At 35.6% G+C, this 22,154-nt stretch overlaps 1 protein-coding gene across 6 annotated transcripts in view; it reads left to right on the top strand.

Moving 5' to 3' along the window:
• The window catches only part of AHI1 (Abelson helper integration site 1), a 100,081-nt gene that overhangs the window by 44,531 nt on the left and 33,396 nt on the right, over nt 1-22,154 (top strand). For all 6 annotated transcript variants that reach the window (XM_075035773.1, XM_075035774.1, XM_075035776.1 and 3 more), the window contains one exon: nt 3,791-3,908. In XM_075035773.1, the coding sequence (XP_074891874.1) occupies nt 3,791-3,908 (118 nt within the window). The remainder of the gene's footprint in view (nt 1-3,790; nt 3,909-22,154) is intronic.

Raw genomic sequence — 22,154 nt, 5'->3', positions numbered from 1 at the left:
CACACTTGCTTCAGACAAGCCAAGTAAATACATTTTGGTTTTGCCTGTGTGTAATGGGATGATATCTTATTTTAGCTGTCTTTTGGTTTTCCCATTTAGTCTAAAAGTTACTTAAGAGCAGAACAGATTAGTCTCTAAGTGATTGCAGGACATCTACCTCAATAGAATCCCAGTCTTCATTGGAGTACTCCTAATGCTACTGTCATAGAAATGATTGCATTTTTATGTAGTTGTAAACTTGATTCAAACTCACTAGTACTGTACTCCTACTTTAAGCATTATTGCTTATGTATTTTCTTCTACCATTGAGTAAAATAGCAGAATTTGTGTTTGGTTTTTATTTAAAATTCACTTGTCAGCTTTTAAATTCTTGCAGAATCATGTTTTAATAATGTTTTTAAACTGTTTTTAAAAAGTGTCATAGAAGCCTGAAGTTTCAAGAGGGAAGCCTAAAACTAAAAGACTAAGAGGTAGTATAGAGCTCGCCAACTTGATTTGGCTTGCAAGTATGTATGGAAATGTCAATTATATTGGTTGCAAAGATCATAAAACTGCATTCTCAAGAAAAAAAAGAGAAATTGTTAGCTTGTCAAGTCTTCAGTATTCTGGTTTTTGTCTCATGCAATTCACTTCTAACATGAAAACTAGTTCCACTGAAAGTGTATATTTGCATAATTTGCATAGAGCTGCCCTAACACAAAAAAGAAAATGCATTTGTTTAAACTTGGCAAAAATTATGTAGGTATCCTTTTTCACTACAAAAACTACATGAGTGTTATAACTCTTAGTTTTACTCAATTCAGGATAGTAGTAAACTGTGTCTTTGATAAAGCTGTGGTTTGTGCATGAAGCAAGCAGACTGTTGTGAAAAATAAGTAGATTGATGGTTGGCTGTCTTAGCCAACTTTACTCGTTGTTGTAAAGGTATTTAGCAATGCCTTCCCACAGCATGCATTTCAAAAAAAAAAAGATTGCTTCACTGTTCTGTATGTAGTCTTATGTCTGTCTGTTGTAGGAGAATTAATTATTCTTCATAGGACAGTGCACTTCATCTGGAAACAGTTCTGCTGAATCATTAGTTCTCACTTATTAGCTAGCTGAGTGGTTCCTTCTTCTGTTATTATATTGTGGGTTTTTTCCTTCTTTGGGCCTTTTAGAGTTTTAAATAATATTTAAGAGCTAGTGGCAGAAGGGTCATTAAAACTCTGATTTTGTGTTTACTTTGGATGGACAGTCTTTTATAGCTCACCTGTGCTGAGCATCACTGCCATTAGGGGGAGGAATGAATCATTCCTGTAAGACTGCTTAAATTTAAAACTTTCTTTTTAATATCTCTTTTATAAATATGGGGTTTACCTTTTTTTTAAGGACTTGGAGAGGAAGGAAGAGTTGCAAGATAGAACTTGCTTTGCATTTTAAAAAGGCTGATTTTCTTAAATCTTCAGGAGTGTACATTCAATCTTCTAATGTACGTGTCTATTGCATTTGATTTCAAAGCATGCTGTTTGGCATGTATAATGAGAGTATTTGGGTAATACAGCAGGAAAATAAAGAGAAGTGCTGTATAGGAATAATTTACATACAGAGTTCCATATCTCTTATATAATTCATTCAAGCACCACAATCAAGACCAGTTTCTCCTGATACTTTTTTCCCTCCAGGATGAACCAGCGAAGTGTCTGTTAAGTGCTAGTTTTGAATAGTTTGCTCTGTTGTGATAATTTGATTTCCAAAGGCTGATATATTCAACTTGTCTTCATTCCCTGGTAGTGTCTGAAACCAACTTTTTGATAGCAAATTTGAAAGAGAATTCCATGAGAATACTTGACTGGAAAACATAAGTTTGTATCACTGATGGTGTAGGATGCACTCAGCAAGCAAGTTATGTAGGGGCGAGATCTTCTCATTTGTCTTACTGCAGAAGGGGTCTCCCTAGATCTAAGAGTGGATAAAAGAAGATGAAACACTGGGAAGCTGAGCTGGACACATTTGCAGAACAGATTATTCTTCTGTGTTTGAGTAAACACATAAGCCATTGGCTTTCCACCTTATTTGTGTGTATCAGAGAAAACTTTACATTAATGAAACTTAGTCACTTGTATATGTAAATATAAGAAAAGCAGATTGATTTTGATGTTGTTCAGAAAAACAAGCCTCTTCATTTTGCTTACATTTCACAACTACTGTTTACTAACATTCTGTTAAATTTGTACACTGCAGTAGAATCTGGCTGGTTTAATGCGGTTTTTATCATGTTCAATGGTTGATCTGATTTTCTGTCTTGCTTTTCTTTCTGGTCAGTTTTGGAGCATAGTCATTACAACTGCGTGCAGTTGCTGAGAGAGTACTTGATTAGTAAAAGACAGTTTTTATTATCAACTTCTTTTAGTAGAATTAAATCCATATTGCTACACAAAAAACAGATACATTAAGATGAATGTCTAGTGTAGTAATACAGAGGAGATGATAGCAGATATCCTCTATGGCCCAGTGAAGTTATGCAACACACTTTTTGGTGCTATATTACCTGTATCCCAGTACCTCTGCCAATGCTCACGTATTCTGCATTATTGAAACCTGTTGAACTGTTTGATATTTAATAAATGGCAGAAATAGTAGTTATATAAATTATAGCCCTTCTGGAAATAAGCCACTGATTCACTTTGTTTTAGCTGTCTCCTTTCTTTAAACAGAATTGACAAGTCAGTAGATTGAAAATTTGCAAAATATCATTGTTCTGTTGTGGCCCACAACTAAAGTTTAAGGGTCTGATTTAGATTTTACTGAGGCCAAAGGTGTAGGGATCTACTGAGTGTGGGCTTTTAGTTGGATTAAGTGATCATGTGCATTTATTCTAGATTGTGAAATAGGCTTGACTTTTGAAAGGGTCAAGAATTATGTTGGTTTATGTAAATAACTCAAAAATTATAGCATATGAATATTTTGTTTGAAGAAAGTTACAAATATTTCATTTAAGGGCTATTTTCCCTCCCCTTTGGCTGTGTTATCAAGGCAGCCAGTGAAAATATGTTTAACAAACAGAAAAATTCTCAGTTGGATCATGTAAAAAACCTAAGATTGTCATAATGTATTTTTCATAGGCTGTATTGGATAATATGTCAAGAGTAAAGTTTGGAAAGATTTTTGCTTTGTGATAGCTGCTTGTATATCAAGAAACTCCATAGCAAACCAAATTTTAACATGATCTTTGTTGCTATGGAAATTAGGACTGCAGATATTTGTTTGTGTAGCTTACATAAAGGAAGCGTCTGGTGTTTTGGTCTAAGTAGGCTTTATTGATTTGCAGAAGTCAGTTTTCTGTTAGGACTGGTTTAAGATTTTTTTTCCCTCATTCTAATATTGAGTAATCTCTTTGTAGATGTAGTGTAGTTTTGAGTACTCAAAAATGAGAAGTTATTTTACGTTTATAAGTTTATAACCATATATAAATGTCACTTTTTTTATACACAAAGATGCAACGAGATGCCAGTTCAAACAGTTCTATTCCATTGTTTGCAGTGCTTGAGAGTTTGTGTCCATATGTAAACATGCAATTCAATTTACAGCTGCGTCAATAATTTTTCAAAGTTTTTGTTTCCAAATAGTCTAAAAAAAAAAAACAAAACCCAACCCATCATTGAAATTGTTATTTATAATCGACTTGAGTCTTAATTTTTTTTCCTGGAATTTAATAGTTATTCACAGTAAGCAAATATTTCTTTTCTAGCTATTGCATCAGTAAGTCACCCAGGAAATTACACTTCTTTCTGATTTGTCTTTCCTATTACAGGCAAGCTCAAATCTCTTGCTTCCTGCGCCATCATCGCTGTCACCACACTCCAAGCTAAGACTGCAAGGCACTCTGAACACTCCCCTGAATCCTCCGTATTTGTTCACTCCTAAAAGTGGTAAGTTTCTTTCTTTATTTCTGCACCCTCTGTAGGGAATGGGTAATAACTTCCCCATGGAAGTAATAAAATGAGGATTTTTTTCTGCCGTTATAAATTTTGCTGTGCAGCTCTTTCAGGGAGTGTCCTGCTTGTTATATGTGATATTGTTTATAAAGTGCAGTGCGATACAGTCCAGTAATGATATATGTTCTCTTGTAATACTTTTTCTTTAAGCTGTACGCTTATTTATTAGTGCTGTAAGTTCCTAGAACAGTATGAGATTGCAACCTTTTCTTAATTTAATATTTTGATAATATTTGAATACTTACTAAAGTATCTTAAATACAGACACTGAAAAACAATAAAATCATATTTTTAAAGCCAGATGTACTGATATAAGAAAACAGTAGTAAGAAAAGCACTTATGAACCATAGTGCTTGGTAGTTTATTTGCAGTTGTGTTTATTTTTAGGGGTTTGTTTCTAAGGATGTTTTGTAGTCAAAGATTTCGAGAAAAAGGTAAGCAATGAAGTTGTGCATTTTTCTGATACTTACTTTGCTAATAATATCTGTTGCATTGGTAATCACAATATTTAATAATAAAATTGGTAATTTCATGCCTTTTTCTCTTTTTTTGGGCACCTGTAAAATAAGACAAAAAATTGGAGCCTTAGTTTTGAAGTGTTTTTGTTTTGTATACTTGAGAAGAGTACAAAGAAGTCCAGGGGGAGGGTGGAATATATAATGAACTAAAAACAGGTAACAGAGATTTAAAATGTAGATAGTAAAGATAGGAATAGTCTCGATAATTATATAGAATTATCTCCCAAAGGCAGACAATTTTCTTCACAAATCAAGATATGATTACTTTTTCTGAGCAGCAGGGGAAAGGGTCCTTAGCATGGACTAAAAGATTGACCACTAGTCTCAGAATCGCACTTAGTCAGTAATTCACAGTGTAAATGGCCATACTCCAAGTAACTTCTGTATTTCCATTTTCTACCATAACAAAAGAGCTTAGAGCCAAAATAATACTCAGCTATTACACAACAGATGCTTATTGTTTCCAGAGTGTGTAAATCTTACGGAAACAGTAGAATACATATGCTGTCTTACATATTGTGAGTATTCAAAATCAGTGGACTAACCCTTTAAAGAACATTAATAAATACTTCAAATTTTTTTAAATGCCTGTACCTAATATTGCTCAAACCAGTGCATTTTATTGTCTTGAATTTTACTTTATGCAGAAGCACAGATAAATGCGTTGATGGAGACTTCTTAAATAGCGTGAATAAACATAGATATATGTTATAGCTGTTAATGTGTGCTCCCAATGTAGTTTCCAAAACTGACTAATACTGCAAGATGATCCACAGGTACAGGATATTATTTATGCAAGGGAAGTATAGTAAAAAAGACATACATTTTAATGGTCTTTTAACAGTTAATGAAAGCAATGAGAAAATGAAGATTTTTAGGGGAAACAATCATAAAAATGCTAGTGGACCACAACTGAAATAGGTTTTCCTGTAAGAAAATATTTTAAAATCCTAAACGACTTCCTTGTCATTTTGGAGGTCTCCAAGTTGTTCTACTATGATAGCTGTTTTCAGTGAAACATATAAGAAAGATGTACTCATCTATTTTACCTTTCCCCGTTGGTTATAAAGTGTGAAGATAGGTGCTCATGTTCATAGCTCCTAACTGCCAGTTTAGTTTTACTTTCGAATAATGGAAAATCTGTACTTAAACAGATCTATTCATTTATGGATTGTGCTGGAAGCACAAAACCTTTTTTTTTCCTGTGTTGGGTTCATACACGCAATATGTATGCTTTTCTGTACTTACATTATTGGGATGTTGCATTGTTGACAACTGCCTGTAATACAGAGATCCTTCATTTTTGTCCAGCAGATGGTTACATATTCCTGAGGGTTATGTTGGCAGTTATTCAGTCTTCTCATTCTCATACTCTCCTGTCACCTTTTGCTGTGTATTTAGTGCTTCTTAAAGCAAAATGCAGAATTCCCGTTACAGTGAAGTCCCTACAGGCATCATGCATTAAACTCTGTTAGCAATCTTTATAACCGTGTAACTGGTGTATACGCATGCTTTATTAACTTGATAAGGTTGTAGCTGATGTCTTGTGATATGGAGAGTGTAGTAGCCTGGATACATGCAGCACTTTCTTCTTTTAACAAGACAATTATCTAGGTCTTGCTTTAGGTAGGAAACAGTGGAAAAATGGGGTATCCACCTTTGTGATTTATGGGCAGTAGCAGTAATACTCCAGATCTTTCCTGACTTTTAAATCTTTCTGTATCCAGATATTTTTGCAGAAATAGCTGTAAGTGATTTTGTAATGCTTCAAATAAAATGAACAGGCATGTTTAAAAGGCATAGTAGTGAACATTACTTTTAACAGATGGATTCTGTGTACCCTCAAACATATAGTACATTTTGGCTTTTCTTCAAGGGCATACTTTCACATGTATATGGGCTTTCATGAAGCCCTATTCCTTGTTCTGCTATTTACCTTCCTCACTTCACTCAAGATCAGTTATCTCATGGTCACTGAGGCAGAACTGCCTTTGTCTTCAACCAGTTCTGCCTTATTCATTATTAGCATGCTCAGGGGTGCAGCCTCCTTAGTCAGTCTGTTCAGCATCTGCATCAAAAAGTTGTCCCCAGCACATTCCAGAAGTCTGAATTGCTTGTAGCCCGTGTTTTTTGTCTCTCGAGCAGATACCGAGGTGGTTTAAAACCTCCATGAGAGTCACGGCCTGTGATTTCGAGACTTCTTGCTCTGTTTAAAGGTGTTTTTAACCACTTCCTCTTCTTGATCAGGCAGTCTGTGGGGGGCACCTGCTACAATGTCCATATTTTTGACCTCTCTTCCAATTCTGATCCATATGCGTTTGACAAACCTGTCACCTGCTCTGTAGCTCTACGCTTTTGAGCCTCTCCTCCCTTCCCTAGAGCACTCTCTATTCTTGTCTTCCCTATCAGTCCTTCCTAAAGAGCCTGTGTCCATAGGCTCTCACAACATTGCAGTCAAACAAGAAACATAAATATAAATATATTTTATGTGAAGGAAAAATTCATGAAACACTGAAAATATGGCTCAATGCCATTTATCATTCTAATATAGCCCCTGCCCTCAGCAACACTATTTTGTGAAAGCAGACTTGAGTTACTCGGAAACCACTTGGGTTCATATGTCCTTGTATATTTCATAGTGTGATAGCAAAGATGCCTCTTCTTTCAGTCTTTCCTCTGTTCTATAATGAGCACCCCATTCTGATTATTTAATTAATTTTACAAAAAGGTGAACTGTTACCTGCATGAAGTGACTCCATATAGAGTGAAGCAGTCTGCTAGTGTTTGGGTTCCTGCATGCCAGCTGCTGTAACTTCCAGTTGTAAACTATTGTCAGATATTTGTTCAGTTATGTTTTTTTTAATCCCTGATCTTGAGTTTTACACGTGATACTTGGATATCCTAACTTTGTTCTAAATTAAATAATTTGTTCTTTAGTCATCAGAGAGCTTCAGCACCTTTCTCAACCATAGAATGTTTTTTATGTGAGATGAGTAAAGACAAGATCACAGTATCATCAAGGTGGGAAGGCACCTCTGGAGACCATGTAGCCTCAACCCTCCTTCTCAAAGCAGGTTCACCTAGAGCAGGGTGCTCAGGACCCTGTCTAAAGGGGTTTTTCTATGTTTAAATGGTATTTTCTGTATTTCAGTCTGCATTGGTGCATGGGATTATTTCTCCCCAAATGCAGGACTTTGCATTTCCCTTTGTTGAAGTTTGTGAGGTTCTTGTTGGACCATTTCTGCAGCCTGTCAAGGTCCCTCTGAATGGCAGCATGTCCCTCTGGTGTATCAGCCACTCCTCCCAGTTTTTTTTATCATCTGCAAACTTTCTGAGGGTGCACTTAGTCCCATCATCCAGGTCATTAATGGACTTGTTAAATAGTGTGGGCCCCAGTATCAACCCCTGGAGTGTACCACTAGTGACTGGTCTCCAGTTAGATTTCATGTAAGTGGTTACAAAACTCTGATCCCTGCAGCTCAGCCAATTTTCAGTCCACTGCAGTGTCTGTTTGCACAGTCCATACTTCATCAGTTTGTCTATAAGAATGTTATGGGAGACAGTGTTGAAAGTCTTATTAAATTCAAAGTTAACATCTACTGCTTTCACATCAATGCTATAGAGTGCTGTGCAAGAGATATATGTAAAGTTTTTTCAAGAGTGTGGTTAGAATTACTAGAAAAAAGTAATGAATTTTGACAAACAGTAATTAAAGAAGTAGGTACCACAAAGCAGATAGAAAACCTGGATGAACTTGTTTCTTATGCATTATGTATAAAGCACTTCATTAGAGAGATTTCTTAAAGTTTAACAAAATTAATTTAAATTTAAGGAAATGTGTGTTGTGTGCCTTCCTCTCACAAAGGTATTGTTAAATTTGAGAGGAAGGCACAGAACTTCAGTTTTCTTACTGTCCATCCTGATAGTCTGTCAGTTGGAATTTTTCATTGAAAGTGTAACTCATTTTACCATATCAGGGGTTTTTTGTCTGCCTCAGTGAAGCTGCAGCTGTGCTGATAGCTATTTCAGTTTTTTGAAAAGTTTGCTAGATGTGTGTCTTTGGAGAAAGTCATCCCCTTTGAGTTTTACCTTTGTAATTTGGATTCATAAAGTCTTATGGCTGGTCCTATTTTTCGCTCTAGTCAAATTTCTCCATGTTGCATATGTAGCAGATTACTCATTCTTACTTGATTATTGCTTAGGGAATCTGTCCCTAAAAGTATGTAATATGTAAGCTGAACTGATTTTCTTCTTTCTTTTCTTTTTTTTTTTCTGTAATAAGAAAATTTGTCTAAGACCTGTATTTGATAGTCAGAATTGAGGTTTTACCTTCCTTGTGCTGCATAGCTCTACTTATGCTCATGCTTCAGTGCTAATTTTATCATACCTGTGCTGCAGTACTACTCTGCAGCACTGCACTATAGCATTATCCAGGACTTCATCTTAGACATTGCTGTCTTTTCCTTGTCATGTTCTCATCTTTGTACCTTCTTCCAGGATAACGCATTTCCTAGTTCTTATTTTTTAAACAAAAAAGGAAGTAGCAAAAGCTCCAGCTTTCAATTACCCATTCTCTGAGAGACATTAACATCCCCTCTGGTTTTGTTTGCCTTCCCTCCTTAAGATTGTGAGCATCTTTGGACAGCGAAATCACATTCCTATACTCTCAGACACTGTTTTGCAGATCCATGGCATGCCATGAAAGAAACAGCCTGCATTTTTAGGCTTTATTCAACAGCAACTCTTCAGTAACTCCCACTGTGTTCAGGGCATGTTTTCTAAAATAAGTTTTAGGTTTCAAGTAATTGTAATTAGCAGGGACCCTAATTGTTAACTATGTGGGAGACTGAAGCTTGACTATAAATACTGCACAGATCTTTTCACTAAAATTTTGACTTCAATAAAACCAGTTAATTAAACCTGCTCTTAAAAATTAATTACGTATGTGCTAGAAACGTGATGGTTCTTGTATCTTTAAAAAATCTCAAAAACAAAAAAAACACTTTGGCAGGGTTGAGAACAATTAGAAATTCTCTTTCCATTAACACAACTGACAGTCAAAGGTGTTTTCCACCTATATAAAGTGAAAGCTTCAAAGCACCCTCTGAAGATAATAACAAAACTGGCTTTTCATTTAAGTCCTCTGTTATATTTGATAGACTATTTAAAACTTCTTTTTTCAGTCTCAAGCAAACAGTGAAATAGGTTTCTACACCACAGATATCAAAAATATCTATGCATCAACTAAATGCTCTTAGAATACTATCTTGATTCTTGTTTGTTTTAGAAGCAGAAAAAGGACGTACATCAAGTAGCAAAATTCAAGTTTTTGCAGAGATACTGCAGAAACACTGTCAAAAGTTACATCCTCATACCTGTGTTTGTATCATTGATTACTTTTTTTCAATATTTCATACTTTCTTCCCAACTCTATAACATTTATCTTCAGTACCACCACAGTCCTGGAGGAACGTTTTTATTTGTTTGTTTTGGGGGGTATTAATCTTGCTTCTCATATAATTTTGTGCCACTTAAGGAAGAATGTGTGTAGAAAGCTAGTTCAGTGTGGCCTTATTCTTTTCATCTCTTAATAAGAAATAGTTAGGGGAAAAAAAGACTCATGCAAACTATCATTGAAAATGTATCATATGAACAATTGAATTCAGTTTTACTATTAGGATAGCTTAGTTTTCTAATTTGAGAATAAACAGTAATAATATGTCCTGAAGAGATACTAAAAAGATTACAGTATATATTAATTGAAGGTTGCATGTGTGTGTAATATATAGTCCAAGTATAACATGAAATACAATATTTGTAGATATCTCTGGCTATGTTTGGATACAGGTTGATGGCATTTTCAAAGAGGACTGAAAGAACTGATTGGCAGATGGAGGACGACTCAGAGAAAGCATGCGGTACAGCCAGCAGCATTGCCGGCTTTCCCACACTACTGTGCTGAAGTTAGATAATGCTGACCTTGGGGTACCATATTTGTTTAGTGGGAGTGCCAGTAGGAGTGCCAGTTGGAGAAATCTGTTTACTGGGATCCAATCCATTCAGGCGAATTGAATGACACACAGATCACTGAATATGTACTTTTTTTTTTTGACACTAACATATTACTGTAAATATTTTATCAAATTTTAAAGTAGGAGTGAGATCTCATTCATTTTTTAAGAGAAATAGCTTGAGTGTGTGTAAAAGATCTCTTGTGGAGAATATAATCATAAGAAAAGAACTCTCGATTTTGTCTTGAAAGAATCTGGGTATATCCGTTCACTGTTAAACTGTAATGTGTGTTCCCTCATTAGCTCACCCAACAGCTTAATTTAGATTTGCTGTGATTGGGAAAGCAATTAAGCCTGCAGGGCTGCACGGATCAGAGCTATGGAAATGGTGTAGCAATTTGCCATACTGTCTAAGTCACTTTGAGATATTTCTTTTTAGCCCCACATCTTCTTAAAATTGGGGAAGGAGGATATTGTGGTGAAGAGTACCAAATACATACCTAAAAGTGGTTCAGTACCCACACTATTAATTGAAAGTGGTTTGAGTGTAATACAAGCTGCTAGGAGGAATAGGTGATGATGGAAACTAATTTTCCTTACTTTTATATATGAGAACATGAGATTATTAAACATTACCTACTCCCTTTTTGTAAGCAAAGACAGTCTCTCAATTTCATTAGTATCAGTGAGTCTGCTGGGTGGGAGTTTTTTGTGATACTGATTAAGAAAATAATGATGTTACGTTGAGGTCTGTGCAAAAGGGTTTTAGTAGTTTTTTCCCTGGTGGCCTGATATATGTTTATCTTTTCTTATTTATCCTTACTACTACAGAGGGACAAATGCAAGTTTCTTGTTCACTATGGGTTAGTCGCAATGGCCTCAATGTGATCAGGCAGTCCAGTGGGGGAAATATCTTTGATTAGTTGTCTACTACCAGTTGTCTATAAGTCTTAAACTTTATAGAAATGCAGAACACCTATTAGTATGTCCTGTAGAGGTGCTGCCAAAATAGAAAGTGGTCTAAGAATACATAAGAAGAAATGCTTGCAGAATGGTTAGCTTCCTGCAAGCTACGATCTGCTTATAGAAGATTGTCATGTATTTGAAAAGGGTGAATGTGCATTAAGATGGAAGAAATATGTGCCCAATACTTGTCTCTCACTTCTCAGTTATCTTTCTATGTTTTTATGCAATTTGCTGTTTTCCTGCTCTGTCATATGTTTTAAGAACTGATCCTGCCTGACACATTTTTCAGAAATTTAACCATTTAAAAATTTTCAGGAGAATTTTTCTAACATTTTTATGCAGATGGAATTTTTTTGAAATGTGGCCTTTTCATTTAATTATTCTAATGGGACAGTGGTTCTAAAAAATGGAAAATATTGCCTACAATTTTCTTTTGCATTCCTAAACGTAGAAATATGAATTGGTTTTTGTTATTATAACAAATATCTAATTGCAACTTTGCAGAATTCTCACATTTTGCTGTAATTTGTAGAACTCAGTTGCTTCTAACTCTTATTGGATCAAGTATGTATGTTTTCCATCTTTTGGAAACTGAATTACTTAAACACCTCCACCACCCCCCAGTTTGGATAACAATAACTTATGAAAGCTGTTACAAGAGAGTGCATAAAACTAGCACTTTGTAAGTGAATAAACTTGGCTTATTTTAGTCCCCAGTTTTTCAGCATATTATTCTGTTTTTTTATTTTCTCTTAACCAAAGTTAATACCTTTACGTTCATTACAAGGCCTTATTTTAACTATAAAGCACTGCATAGTCACAGAGAAATTATGATAATGGATTAAGTTTTAGAATCAAGTACCAGATTTTTTTCTTTACTTTTCAAAAGAGTGTAAGAGAACTGAGTAGAGACAAAGTACCAGCTAAACACCACAGATCAGCTCTTCAGCAAGTGTGAACTGATTTAACTACACTGAAGTTAGGTAAAAATATTTTTACCAAAGCAGAAGAACATTAGGTCTAAAATGTTTTTTATGTATGTCTGTGTGCTAATTTGAATGGGAACTCCCCTGAGGAAAATGATAATTCATTTTAAGGTAGTCGTGTATCTCACTTTTACTTAAGGGAAAAGTATAAGAGAGAAGGGAGAAAGAAAATAAAACTTTTCTATTATTATTATTTGCTCATAGCAGAATGGAAGAACTGAAAAATTCAACTAAAGAATATTTTTCTCAAAGTTAATTTTCTTTTAAAACAATAGAAGCATCCATCACAAGAATATTTTTTTTTTTATGCCTTTCTGGTTCTTTTATAAGCTATTTTGCCATACCATTTCCATTTTGAAGAAACTGTGTCTCAGTTTCTTCAGTGCAAATAGATTACGAAGGCTCAGTTGTCACCTGCAGCCAACCTTTGCATGTACTTCCCTGATCTTACTCCTGCTCAGTCACTGGAGCCATCTCTGGGATGTTCCACCTTGCAGCCAACTTTGGCAGAAAATAAAAATTAAGAGTACCAGGACACAGCTGTGCCCTCACCATGGCTTACAGGCAGTTCAGGCGACCTGTAGGGGAAAGAACTTCCTGAGAGCTCTGTGGCCCTGCTGTGCTGCCAACATCAGTTGCCACTGTCAGAGTTCTGGCTCAAGGCTTGAATACAGGACCTTGTTTTAAGGTAGGAGAGCTGAGTGTTTACATTTATAAAATGAATAGTAAAAAGTGTTTTTTTAATTTGAAAACAAAAGGTGTATAAATAGATTCATCTAACCACAAAAATGTTCCAACAGAATAGTAAAGACACAGAGACAAAACCATTAACATTAATGACAATATAGTTCTTCTATTTTAAAAGGTTGGTTATCCAGTTTCCTCTATCTGATTGATAAGAGGTTATAAATGTCAGAAGAGTTTGTATTTTCTAGTTAAACTTGCTAGAATTGTTTATACTGAGATCAAAGATACACATGTTCCTTTATTATATGTTATTTTTCATATTTCTTCTAGGCAAGTTAATTAAAATATTTCACTAAAAATTACACTAAATACAGAGCACAATAACAGCAATCTTTGAAGATTCCAAAAACTTTATCAAAAGCACACCATTTATATTTACTTGAAATTGGTGTATGTTAGGGTAATTACTGCTGTGCCTTCAGGCTAAAGGAAGTACTCTCAGCCAAATTATACAAGGGTGTGGATTAAATGAAGCATTACTCTCTGTTTGGCAGCAGTGGATAGAGATTGCAAAATCAGGGTGTGACGTAGTACTGTGGGAAGACTCTGCCAAAAGTGATTTGGCCTGAGTGTGCCCTTACTTTCTCAATTATGTGGATCCTAAAACAACCAAATCTAATTAATTCTAAGTAGAGAGGTCCTGTTAACTGTTTTCAGTCTGAGCTTATCTGTACTTTCAAACAGAGTTTTTCTGTAATTTGGGGGCTATTGAGCTACAAGACAGCAAGTGTTAAAAAAGTGCATATTTAAATGCAATTCTAGCTGGTTTCAGAGGTGGAAACAGTTCTGCCTGAGGGTTGTGCAGCAAAGTATCAATTCCCTGTCCAGCAGAAAGTTCAGGTCAGCAAGGATGCTGTCTGTAGAGCAATAAGCATGAGTGAATAAAAAAGAGGACGTTGATCCCTCCTTGTATTGCTCTAATCCTTCTGTTCCTATCATTTCCAGAGGAGCTGGGAGGACTGTGCAAAAGACCCAGTAGCAGCCATAGTGCACAGGAGGGAGGCATCTCCCTCTGTCAAGAGGAGACCTAGGTCCTTTGACTTCATTCCTGGTTTTGGCAAGTGAGCAAATCCCAAGTATACTTTTAAAAAAAATTCCTTATTTTTAGGATATATTATCCATGCTTTTTGGTATACATACATACTTTTTCAACTATTTTTAAAACCCTCTGCTAATTTTGTAGATAGATTTTTATCTGTGTGAAACAACTAGACTTTCATGGATTCATATGTAACTGTTGCTACTCTCGTTGCTGGTGCCTCAAAACACCAAGTTCAGTGAGAGCAAGCTTCCCTCACATGATTCATTCTACTAATGTAAAACCTTTTAAATTAACTTTGGGTATCTGTGGTCCATATTATGCCCTGCAATAGGCTGTGGTACCAGTGTAGCTTGATACTGCCCATGTCAGTCCTATAAAAGTAATGATAGAGGATGGTGGCTTGGGAAAGCATTAAGAAAGCAGAAGGCACATACAGAGAAGTGAAGGCCTCTACGGGTGTGTAACTTAGATGTTGCTATTGTCACACAACCTAGTGACTCAGTATTATTTACAGAGCTGGCCTCAACGTGCTGCTTTGATGCAGATGAAATGAGAGCTTCACTGGAGCTTGCCTCCTCACTGTTAGGTTGCTTTCTTGCTCACTGAAGGTTGTAAGGAACAGTGACTCATTGCTTGTTGGCTTCAAATGAGGTGGTAGAATTGCTTTAAAACTCTACTCTTGAAAACTTATATTTGAGTGTTTTCTGCAATCTTATGGCATGCTCCAGTGAAGGAGCAGATTGCGCAGGTTCCTTCTTCATCTTTTACCCTCACAATTAGGGCTCAGTTTCTTTAGCTTTTACTTCCTCGGTCAGAGAAAAAAGTTCTGAATGACACATAGGCAAATTAAAAAAAATTTCTTGGAGTCTTTCTTGCTCACTTGACCCCAGGCTTTGCTCTGGCATGCCAGGCAGTCTTTCTGCAGAAGACTTTTACTGAGACTGCATAACAGATAGTATTTGAAGCTGTATTTCTCATCTGAAGATTGATTCTACCATATCACATCCCCATATGCCTCTGGGTATCACATCCCCTTTTCCTATTCCTGTCAATATCTTCTGTTTTGAATAGAGGGCCACTGTGTCTACTTCAGCTGCCTATGCTAGCTTCTGGTGCATCATTGATTGTTTGGGGGTTTTTTTTCCAGATTAGCTGAGGGATGTTGCAGTGACATATGCTGATATAGGTCTTTCTGGAATCCATTCAGAGCCTGAGTGGTCAAAGCAAGCAGACTGCTGCAGCTAATACACCAAAGAATAAAATATAGAAAATTGGAGCTTATTTAATAATATATGTTGAGCATCTTTTGGTGTGATAAATTGCCTAGTAGCAGAAAATGTTCTGAGAATTCTGTCACCAAATTTCTGGTTGTCACTATTCACCAGTAGAGCATAAGAAGTAATTCCCCTAGGTGTTTTGTTTGGGTTTTTTTCCTAGCAAGGACTGTAAGTGCTAAGATTCACTTTGTAAGATGTCATTTTCAGGTGAAGATCATAAATGGACTCTATTTTCCTAATCCTTGCATCTTTGAATTTTCATTTATGGATAACCACATGTAAGCAGAGTTTACCTCTCTAATAATGATTTATGTATGGTGCACGTTGCTGGTTGAAGAACTTCTCTTGTAAGCCAGGTACAAGCTAAAACTGAGTTTGGTGTTTATCTTCTTTAAGGACACCAAGTCACACTCTTGGCATTTTTCATTTTAGAAATGTATTCAGAACTTGTGTTTTGAACTACATATTGATTAACTAGTGGTAACTTTTCACCTTTTGGGTCCGGCAGTGCAATCTAACAGCATGTTCAGCCCAATTATATTTGCTTCAGATTCAGCTGCTTCTGTATAAAAAGCAGAACCAACAGAAGAAAAGTAACTGTGCTACTGTTATTTGGAAAATCTGGAGTGCAGTGCCCACTTAATACACATGTATAATATACCACATCACGTGTACCTTGATAACAGTACTTTATTGGAAAGTTGGTTTCCTTGTGCTAAAGAGCATAAAGGACACTTCCATCTTTTTTTGTCTACTTGTATGGGTAAAGGATCTTCAGCAATTGAAATTGTGGTTTGAATTAAGAATCTTCCTGCAAATCAGATTTTCTTACCAAAACAAATAATTTTGGGGGTAAGTTCCAGGAATCACACAAAGAGAACAAGGTGTGTCCAGCGTTGTCTGTATCACCAGTTCTTGAGTTAATAATTTGGCACATATGACTGGGCAAAAACCATCTAGGAAGATATAACAACTGTGTGCTTTTATGTGAACAAGGCTATTAAGGCATATGCTTTGAGAGTTCCAAACTTACAGTGTTACTAGACAGTTTTCTGTGTTTTGTACAGTTGTTTAGTCCTTCTGAAGAAACAAATGTTTGTGTAGCAGTTAGCAATTAAGTCAGTTTTAAAGAAACCTAGATATCTTTCATAATGCATATTGTATAGAAATGGGTTACTTTCATAATAAGCTTTGGAGAAGAATTTCCTGGCCTTGAATATTCAGACCTCAGTAATCCCCTCTCTCTTACTGATGATTATGTGAACTTAGCAGTTGCTGCTCTCATGTGGATTTTGGATTATTGGAGATGCCGTATGAGCATAGTCAGTAGTGATTTTAGCTGCTGCTGTTAGTCAAACCAGAGAGGATGGGTGATGTAATTAAGCTTACAGTTAAAATACTGCAGTTTTTATCAGTTTGGCACTACCTGTGTGATGATGTGAAAAAAGCTGTCATGTTATTATATTAAGTACTTAATCAAATTGTATGTCATGATACTATAGTAAATATTTAGTCAGATAGTACTTCTGTATTCATTCTGAATTTAATTTACATTAATATTTTTGTTTACATCTTTAGACTTGCTGTGCAAATATTCTTGTTTGTAAAATTCCTGTAGAAATAAGATACAAATTCACTGGATAGGACTGTAACTTCTACTTGCTGGCTTGATGCTGAGATAGTGTAAAGTCTTACTTTCTTCTAATATGAGTTGCAGTTATTTGAGTTGCTGATTGAACCTTGGAGAGAAGTCTGTTTTCTCCAGAATATCCAGAGTTCTGGAAATACAGTCTTGGCCCAATGCTGGGCACAGTCCCTCTTTATGAACCTGCCTGTCTTGGTTTTCTGTCTTTTACCTCTCCTCAGATGGGGTATCGCTTTGGAAATGAAAGGGCGTATTGCCTCCTAACAATGTTCTTTGCAAACGGTTTCCTTTCCATGCTTACTTTTTTGCATATCCTCCATCTAAGACCCAAGGAAAAATCTGTCTAGAACAGATTGCTTTTCAGCTGTTTGTCAAGTGATAATTCAAGCTTTCTACCAGGGTCTCCTGTACTAGACGATGGTGCTTAGTGGCTAAGTCATCATTTTTACTTTCTCCAAAGTAGCATAACATTTGGCATCCACATATTTGTATAACCTGTGTAACTTCTGCTAGAGTATCTGTATGGTGGCTGAAGGCTGAGAGTATAGCAATAGTGATACTTTCTAAAAAGGATTCTAAAAATCCACTGCTGTAAAAGCAGGCAGCTATTGCATTCTAGAAAACTTTGCAGAACTTGTAGGTCAAGGACACTGAAAGATCAGCATCATTGAAATCTGTGCCCAACTGGATCTGCAATGTGTTTCTTTAATGTTGAACTTAACTTTTCAGTATGTTTTCCTCTGTAATGGATGACACCAGTATTAGTCTCAAGCATTTTGTCGTATATTATTTACAAGGAAGTGTATTCAGATTTTGTTACCAAAGTTGCTACAGGCCATTATTTTATTTCTGTATGCAGTTGGAAATAAATTAGAAAGGACTTACTTGTTCATACATATTCTAATCACTGATATGTAGAAAAACTCTTCTTAGTTTGTTCATAAATTGTCTGAAAACTCGAAAGTGTGCATGCAAAAACTCATATGTGGTAGATCAGTTTTACCACACACACATTCTCCTCAAATACCTGACCAATCTAGTTTCTAAACTACAAAATGGGAAGTAAACTTAAAGACATAGCCTTTTTTTTCTGAAAACACAGTAAGTATATCTGCTATGAACTTTTTTTTTCTTACTCTTTTGATTTTAGACCATATTAAAGTTCTTATGTAATGGTTTCCTGATTTAGTGTCTTGCCAATGATCCTGCATTTTTCAAGTTTAATAATGTATTAATTGTTTGGCAATGTCATGGAATTTTCTGCTAATATTTTCTCAAAATTAATATTCAGTACTGGCTGATAGTGCTAATTTAATGGAGAAAGTAGGCTAGGTACAAACTAGTGGATATTCCAGTCATGATAAAGACCTGAAATGCCAAGCTGACTCATTTTTTCCAGCACATTGCATATGATGTTGCATTTTTCCTTGAATGCAAATGTTAGAAAAATGCTGCATATGTTCTTCAGGCAGTTACAAGATTTTTTTTTTTTTGGTCAAGATTTGATTTGACATAGTTCATGCAGTAACTGGCTATTTTTTCTCAGCTGAGAAGACTTTGCATTGCTAAAATGTTAATGGCTGATTTTGAAAAGTATCTATGATATTCTAAGCATATTTTCTTACTTACAGCTTTCCATTTGTAGAGCAACAGGCTAATTTGGTTTAAGTAACTGTGGGTAACTAGCCATTGCTGAATTTCAGCTGTGAGAGGAACCATGCAAAGTAAATTACTTTGTTTTCCTTCCTTGCATAATTTTCATTCTTTGTCCTTATCCCTAGTCAAGTACGTTTTCTAAAAACATGAGTAGACCTTAGGTCAGTAGATACTTGACTTCAAGAGTTACAGATGGAGTTAAATCTATTTAACTGTATTACATAGAAATTAAGTATATTAATAAGTCAAATTTAACTGTACTACAAATTTTTAGGAAACAGATAAGCATAAATCATGCTTAAGAGCTCCAGTTCCTCTGATTCAGGGAGAGTAAGTTAATGCAGAAGCAAAAATATTACCAAACCCAAAAGTGAAGGTTGCTACTTCAGTGTTGGGCATCCACAACTCTTAAAGGACAGCAGTTTCTGTATTTCATGAAGTATTTTTTCTATAGGGTAACACTACAAGCTTTATTTAATGTAATACACAAGTTTCTTTTCAAATTTAATTTAATTTGTTTGCATTTAAATAGTCCTGGTGAGCTTAGCAAAACTAATAATGACTTTTCACAGGATATCTGCAGGACTGGAAGAAAAATAACTCTTATTAATACAAAGTATGTGTCATAGTCTGCATTTTCCTTACATCTTTTTATCTGCTATCTAGAACTTGTAAATAATATTGCCAATCTGATTTCAGAAGGCTGATTATATCTGTGCAGGTTTATTGATGTTTGCTGTAGAGTCACTTTCTGTTCTCTACATTACAGAAACAACTGGATACGATAACCCCTGCTCATTTTCAGTTATATCTACTGCCATTATGATGTAACGTTAGAGATTGTCATAAATTAGCACATTCCTGATTAGCATGAATTCAATAAATGTTCTTTACTTCAAAAGAATGCTTGGGACACGTGCTACTACTTGCATTGTTTATATATGGTACTGTAGAAACTTAACATTTGCAAGAAAAATGTAAGATGATGATTTGATAAGATTACTCAGAAATAATTAGGTGGGTGTGTAGGCTGCTAAATGTATTCGATTTTAATCTCTAATTAAAAAGTTGGATTTTTTAATTGTTTTTGTGATGCAATAGTTTTTACTTCATTATACCTTTTGTAAATAGGGGCCAAATTCTACCTGTTGATTGTGCCTAAGTGCAGGATAAATATATTCATATGAAACAGTATTCTCCTCAAAGCCAGTGACAGACTATCTCCATAGTTCCTTCTGGAGGATTATTCTAAGATACAGAGCAAATATACATATGTGCCCTTGTACACCTTGAACCAGGAATGAAAACGATGGCTAACCTTGAATGAATATCTCTATGCATTCTTTTGGCTGATGGTAGATCAAATTATGTTGTGGGATATAGTACTGCCAGAAGCATAATTTTTTTGTATGTTAGTGCTGTCTGATTCTGAGGTCTCTTATATGAGGATTGGAATTAGTTGATGTTACAGTGAAGGTATCTCTCTGTGGATCTACAGGTGTGAATTCAAGCCTTGCTCCATTCCACTGCTCCAGTGTTCACTTAGCTCTGCTGCAAGGGCGTACTTGATCATTTGGGCTGGGGAGTCAGAGACAACCAGACGCAGTAGGTAGAGAGAACTGTACCAGTCCTTGGATAAGAAAGTTACTGTGTTTAAGCACAGTAGACCCATTGTCTTTCTCAGTTTAGGAAGACTGTGACTGACTCATGGTTTGGGAAGTCAGAGTTCTCCTAATACCTGGAGTTGGGGCATCTACTGGAAAATCACGTGCTGGTGTGAAAGAAGCTGCAGCAATATGTGTGGAACTGCATGGTACTGAATCGCGTAACTCCCTAGAGTTACTTTTCTAGATAACTGTTTTTAATATTGGCATTTAGTAAACAATTGGTTAAAAAGCTAAGTATTGCATACTGTTTTTATTGAAAGCTTATCCTTCTGTGCAGACTTTTCTGTATAGTATAGTATTTTGAATGGCAACCAGAGCCTGATCTATTGACATAAGTTCCCAAGTTTCTTTCATTTTGTAAGTTTACAAGTTTTCATTGTATTAATGGTGGTACGGAAGGGAAACAAAAAGAAGTGTTTTTCCAGCTATCAGCACAGCTCTCTTTTGGCTTAATTGTGGAGGGGAGTTGGGTTTGGCTTTTTTGTTTTGTTTTGCGTTTTATGTCATTGCCATCTAGATCAACCTCTGCACTAACTGGAGGAGTGACATGTGGCAGCAGTAGAGCTAAGGCTTCTGTCTCTCTCATTTTTTTAAGTGCATACAGCATGAAAACAGCTCTCATATCTGACTGTTAAAATAAATTAACAGAATTTTCTCTATATAACTTAGAGAAAGTAAGAGTAAACAGAGAGGGATTTCATTTGTCCTATAGATTTTGTGGTTTGGTTTTAAATGGATAGATTTAGGTTAACAAATTGGAAGCCCACTTGGAAGAAAAGAACGACATTGAGGAGATAGTTCAGTCTTTTCCAGATGCTCTGATAGAAGAAAAAAGTGGGGAAAAGACAAGGAGAGGGCTAGTACAGCATGGGCTCACCTGATTTTGAGCAGACTTCTGTCAGTGCAGAATACACTGCAAAAATCTTACAGGCATTTGTAGAATTCCTTTGCATTCAGTAGTGATGCCATCACAGCACTTTGTATATACACACTTAAACATAGCATGTGAGAACTGTTTTGAGAATATACATTTTAAATGGTTTCCAAGATGCGGGCTCTCAAGAGAATTAACCTTTGGCGTCATATTAGTTACAAAGAGAACGCTGTTTTAGAAAGAATGCTAAAAATACTCTGTTCCTTGTCTCACTTAACTGCTTTTGAATATAATTTTCTTAGTCTACGTACAGCCAAAGTAGTTTTAAAAGCTATAATAGAGATTAAACTTCATTGAAACAATTTTCAATACACTTTAGTCCTATACATTCTCCTGTTCAATTTGGAATATGTTCAAAATCATAGGTTCTAGACTAAGTTATGTAGACCAGAATTTCAAGTGGGTTTTTACATACAGCATTGCATATTAGTAAAACATCTGTTTTGCTGGTGAAACAAAAAGGTAAGCTTGTGTTAAGTGGATGCATCCATTCCTTTAATTTTATGTGAACTCCATCTGAAAATGTTTGTGGTGGGTTTTGAAAGTATTTGTGATCCTGTGTTTAAGTAAAGGAAAACAGGTTCTTATCCAATAGATAAACAATCTTTTTATTTAATGAATTCTGTTTGATCTATTAAATATAATTGTGAGGATAAAGCCTTTGAGGGAAGATTAATATATATTTAGATCATTACAGAATGACCTTCTTTCTCTTATATTGAGAGATAGA

The sequence above is a fragment of the Buteo buteo genome, chromosome 9 (genome assembly GCF_964188355.1).
Source record: "Buteo buteo chromosome 9, bButBut1.hap1.1, whole genome shotgun sequence".
Taxonomy (NCBI): domain Eukaryota; kingdom Metazoa; phylum Chordata; class Aves; order Accipitriformes; family Accipitridae; genus Buteo; species Buteo buteo.
This window is presented reverse-complemented; position numbering and strand designations above follow the sequence as displayed.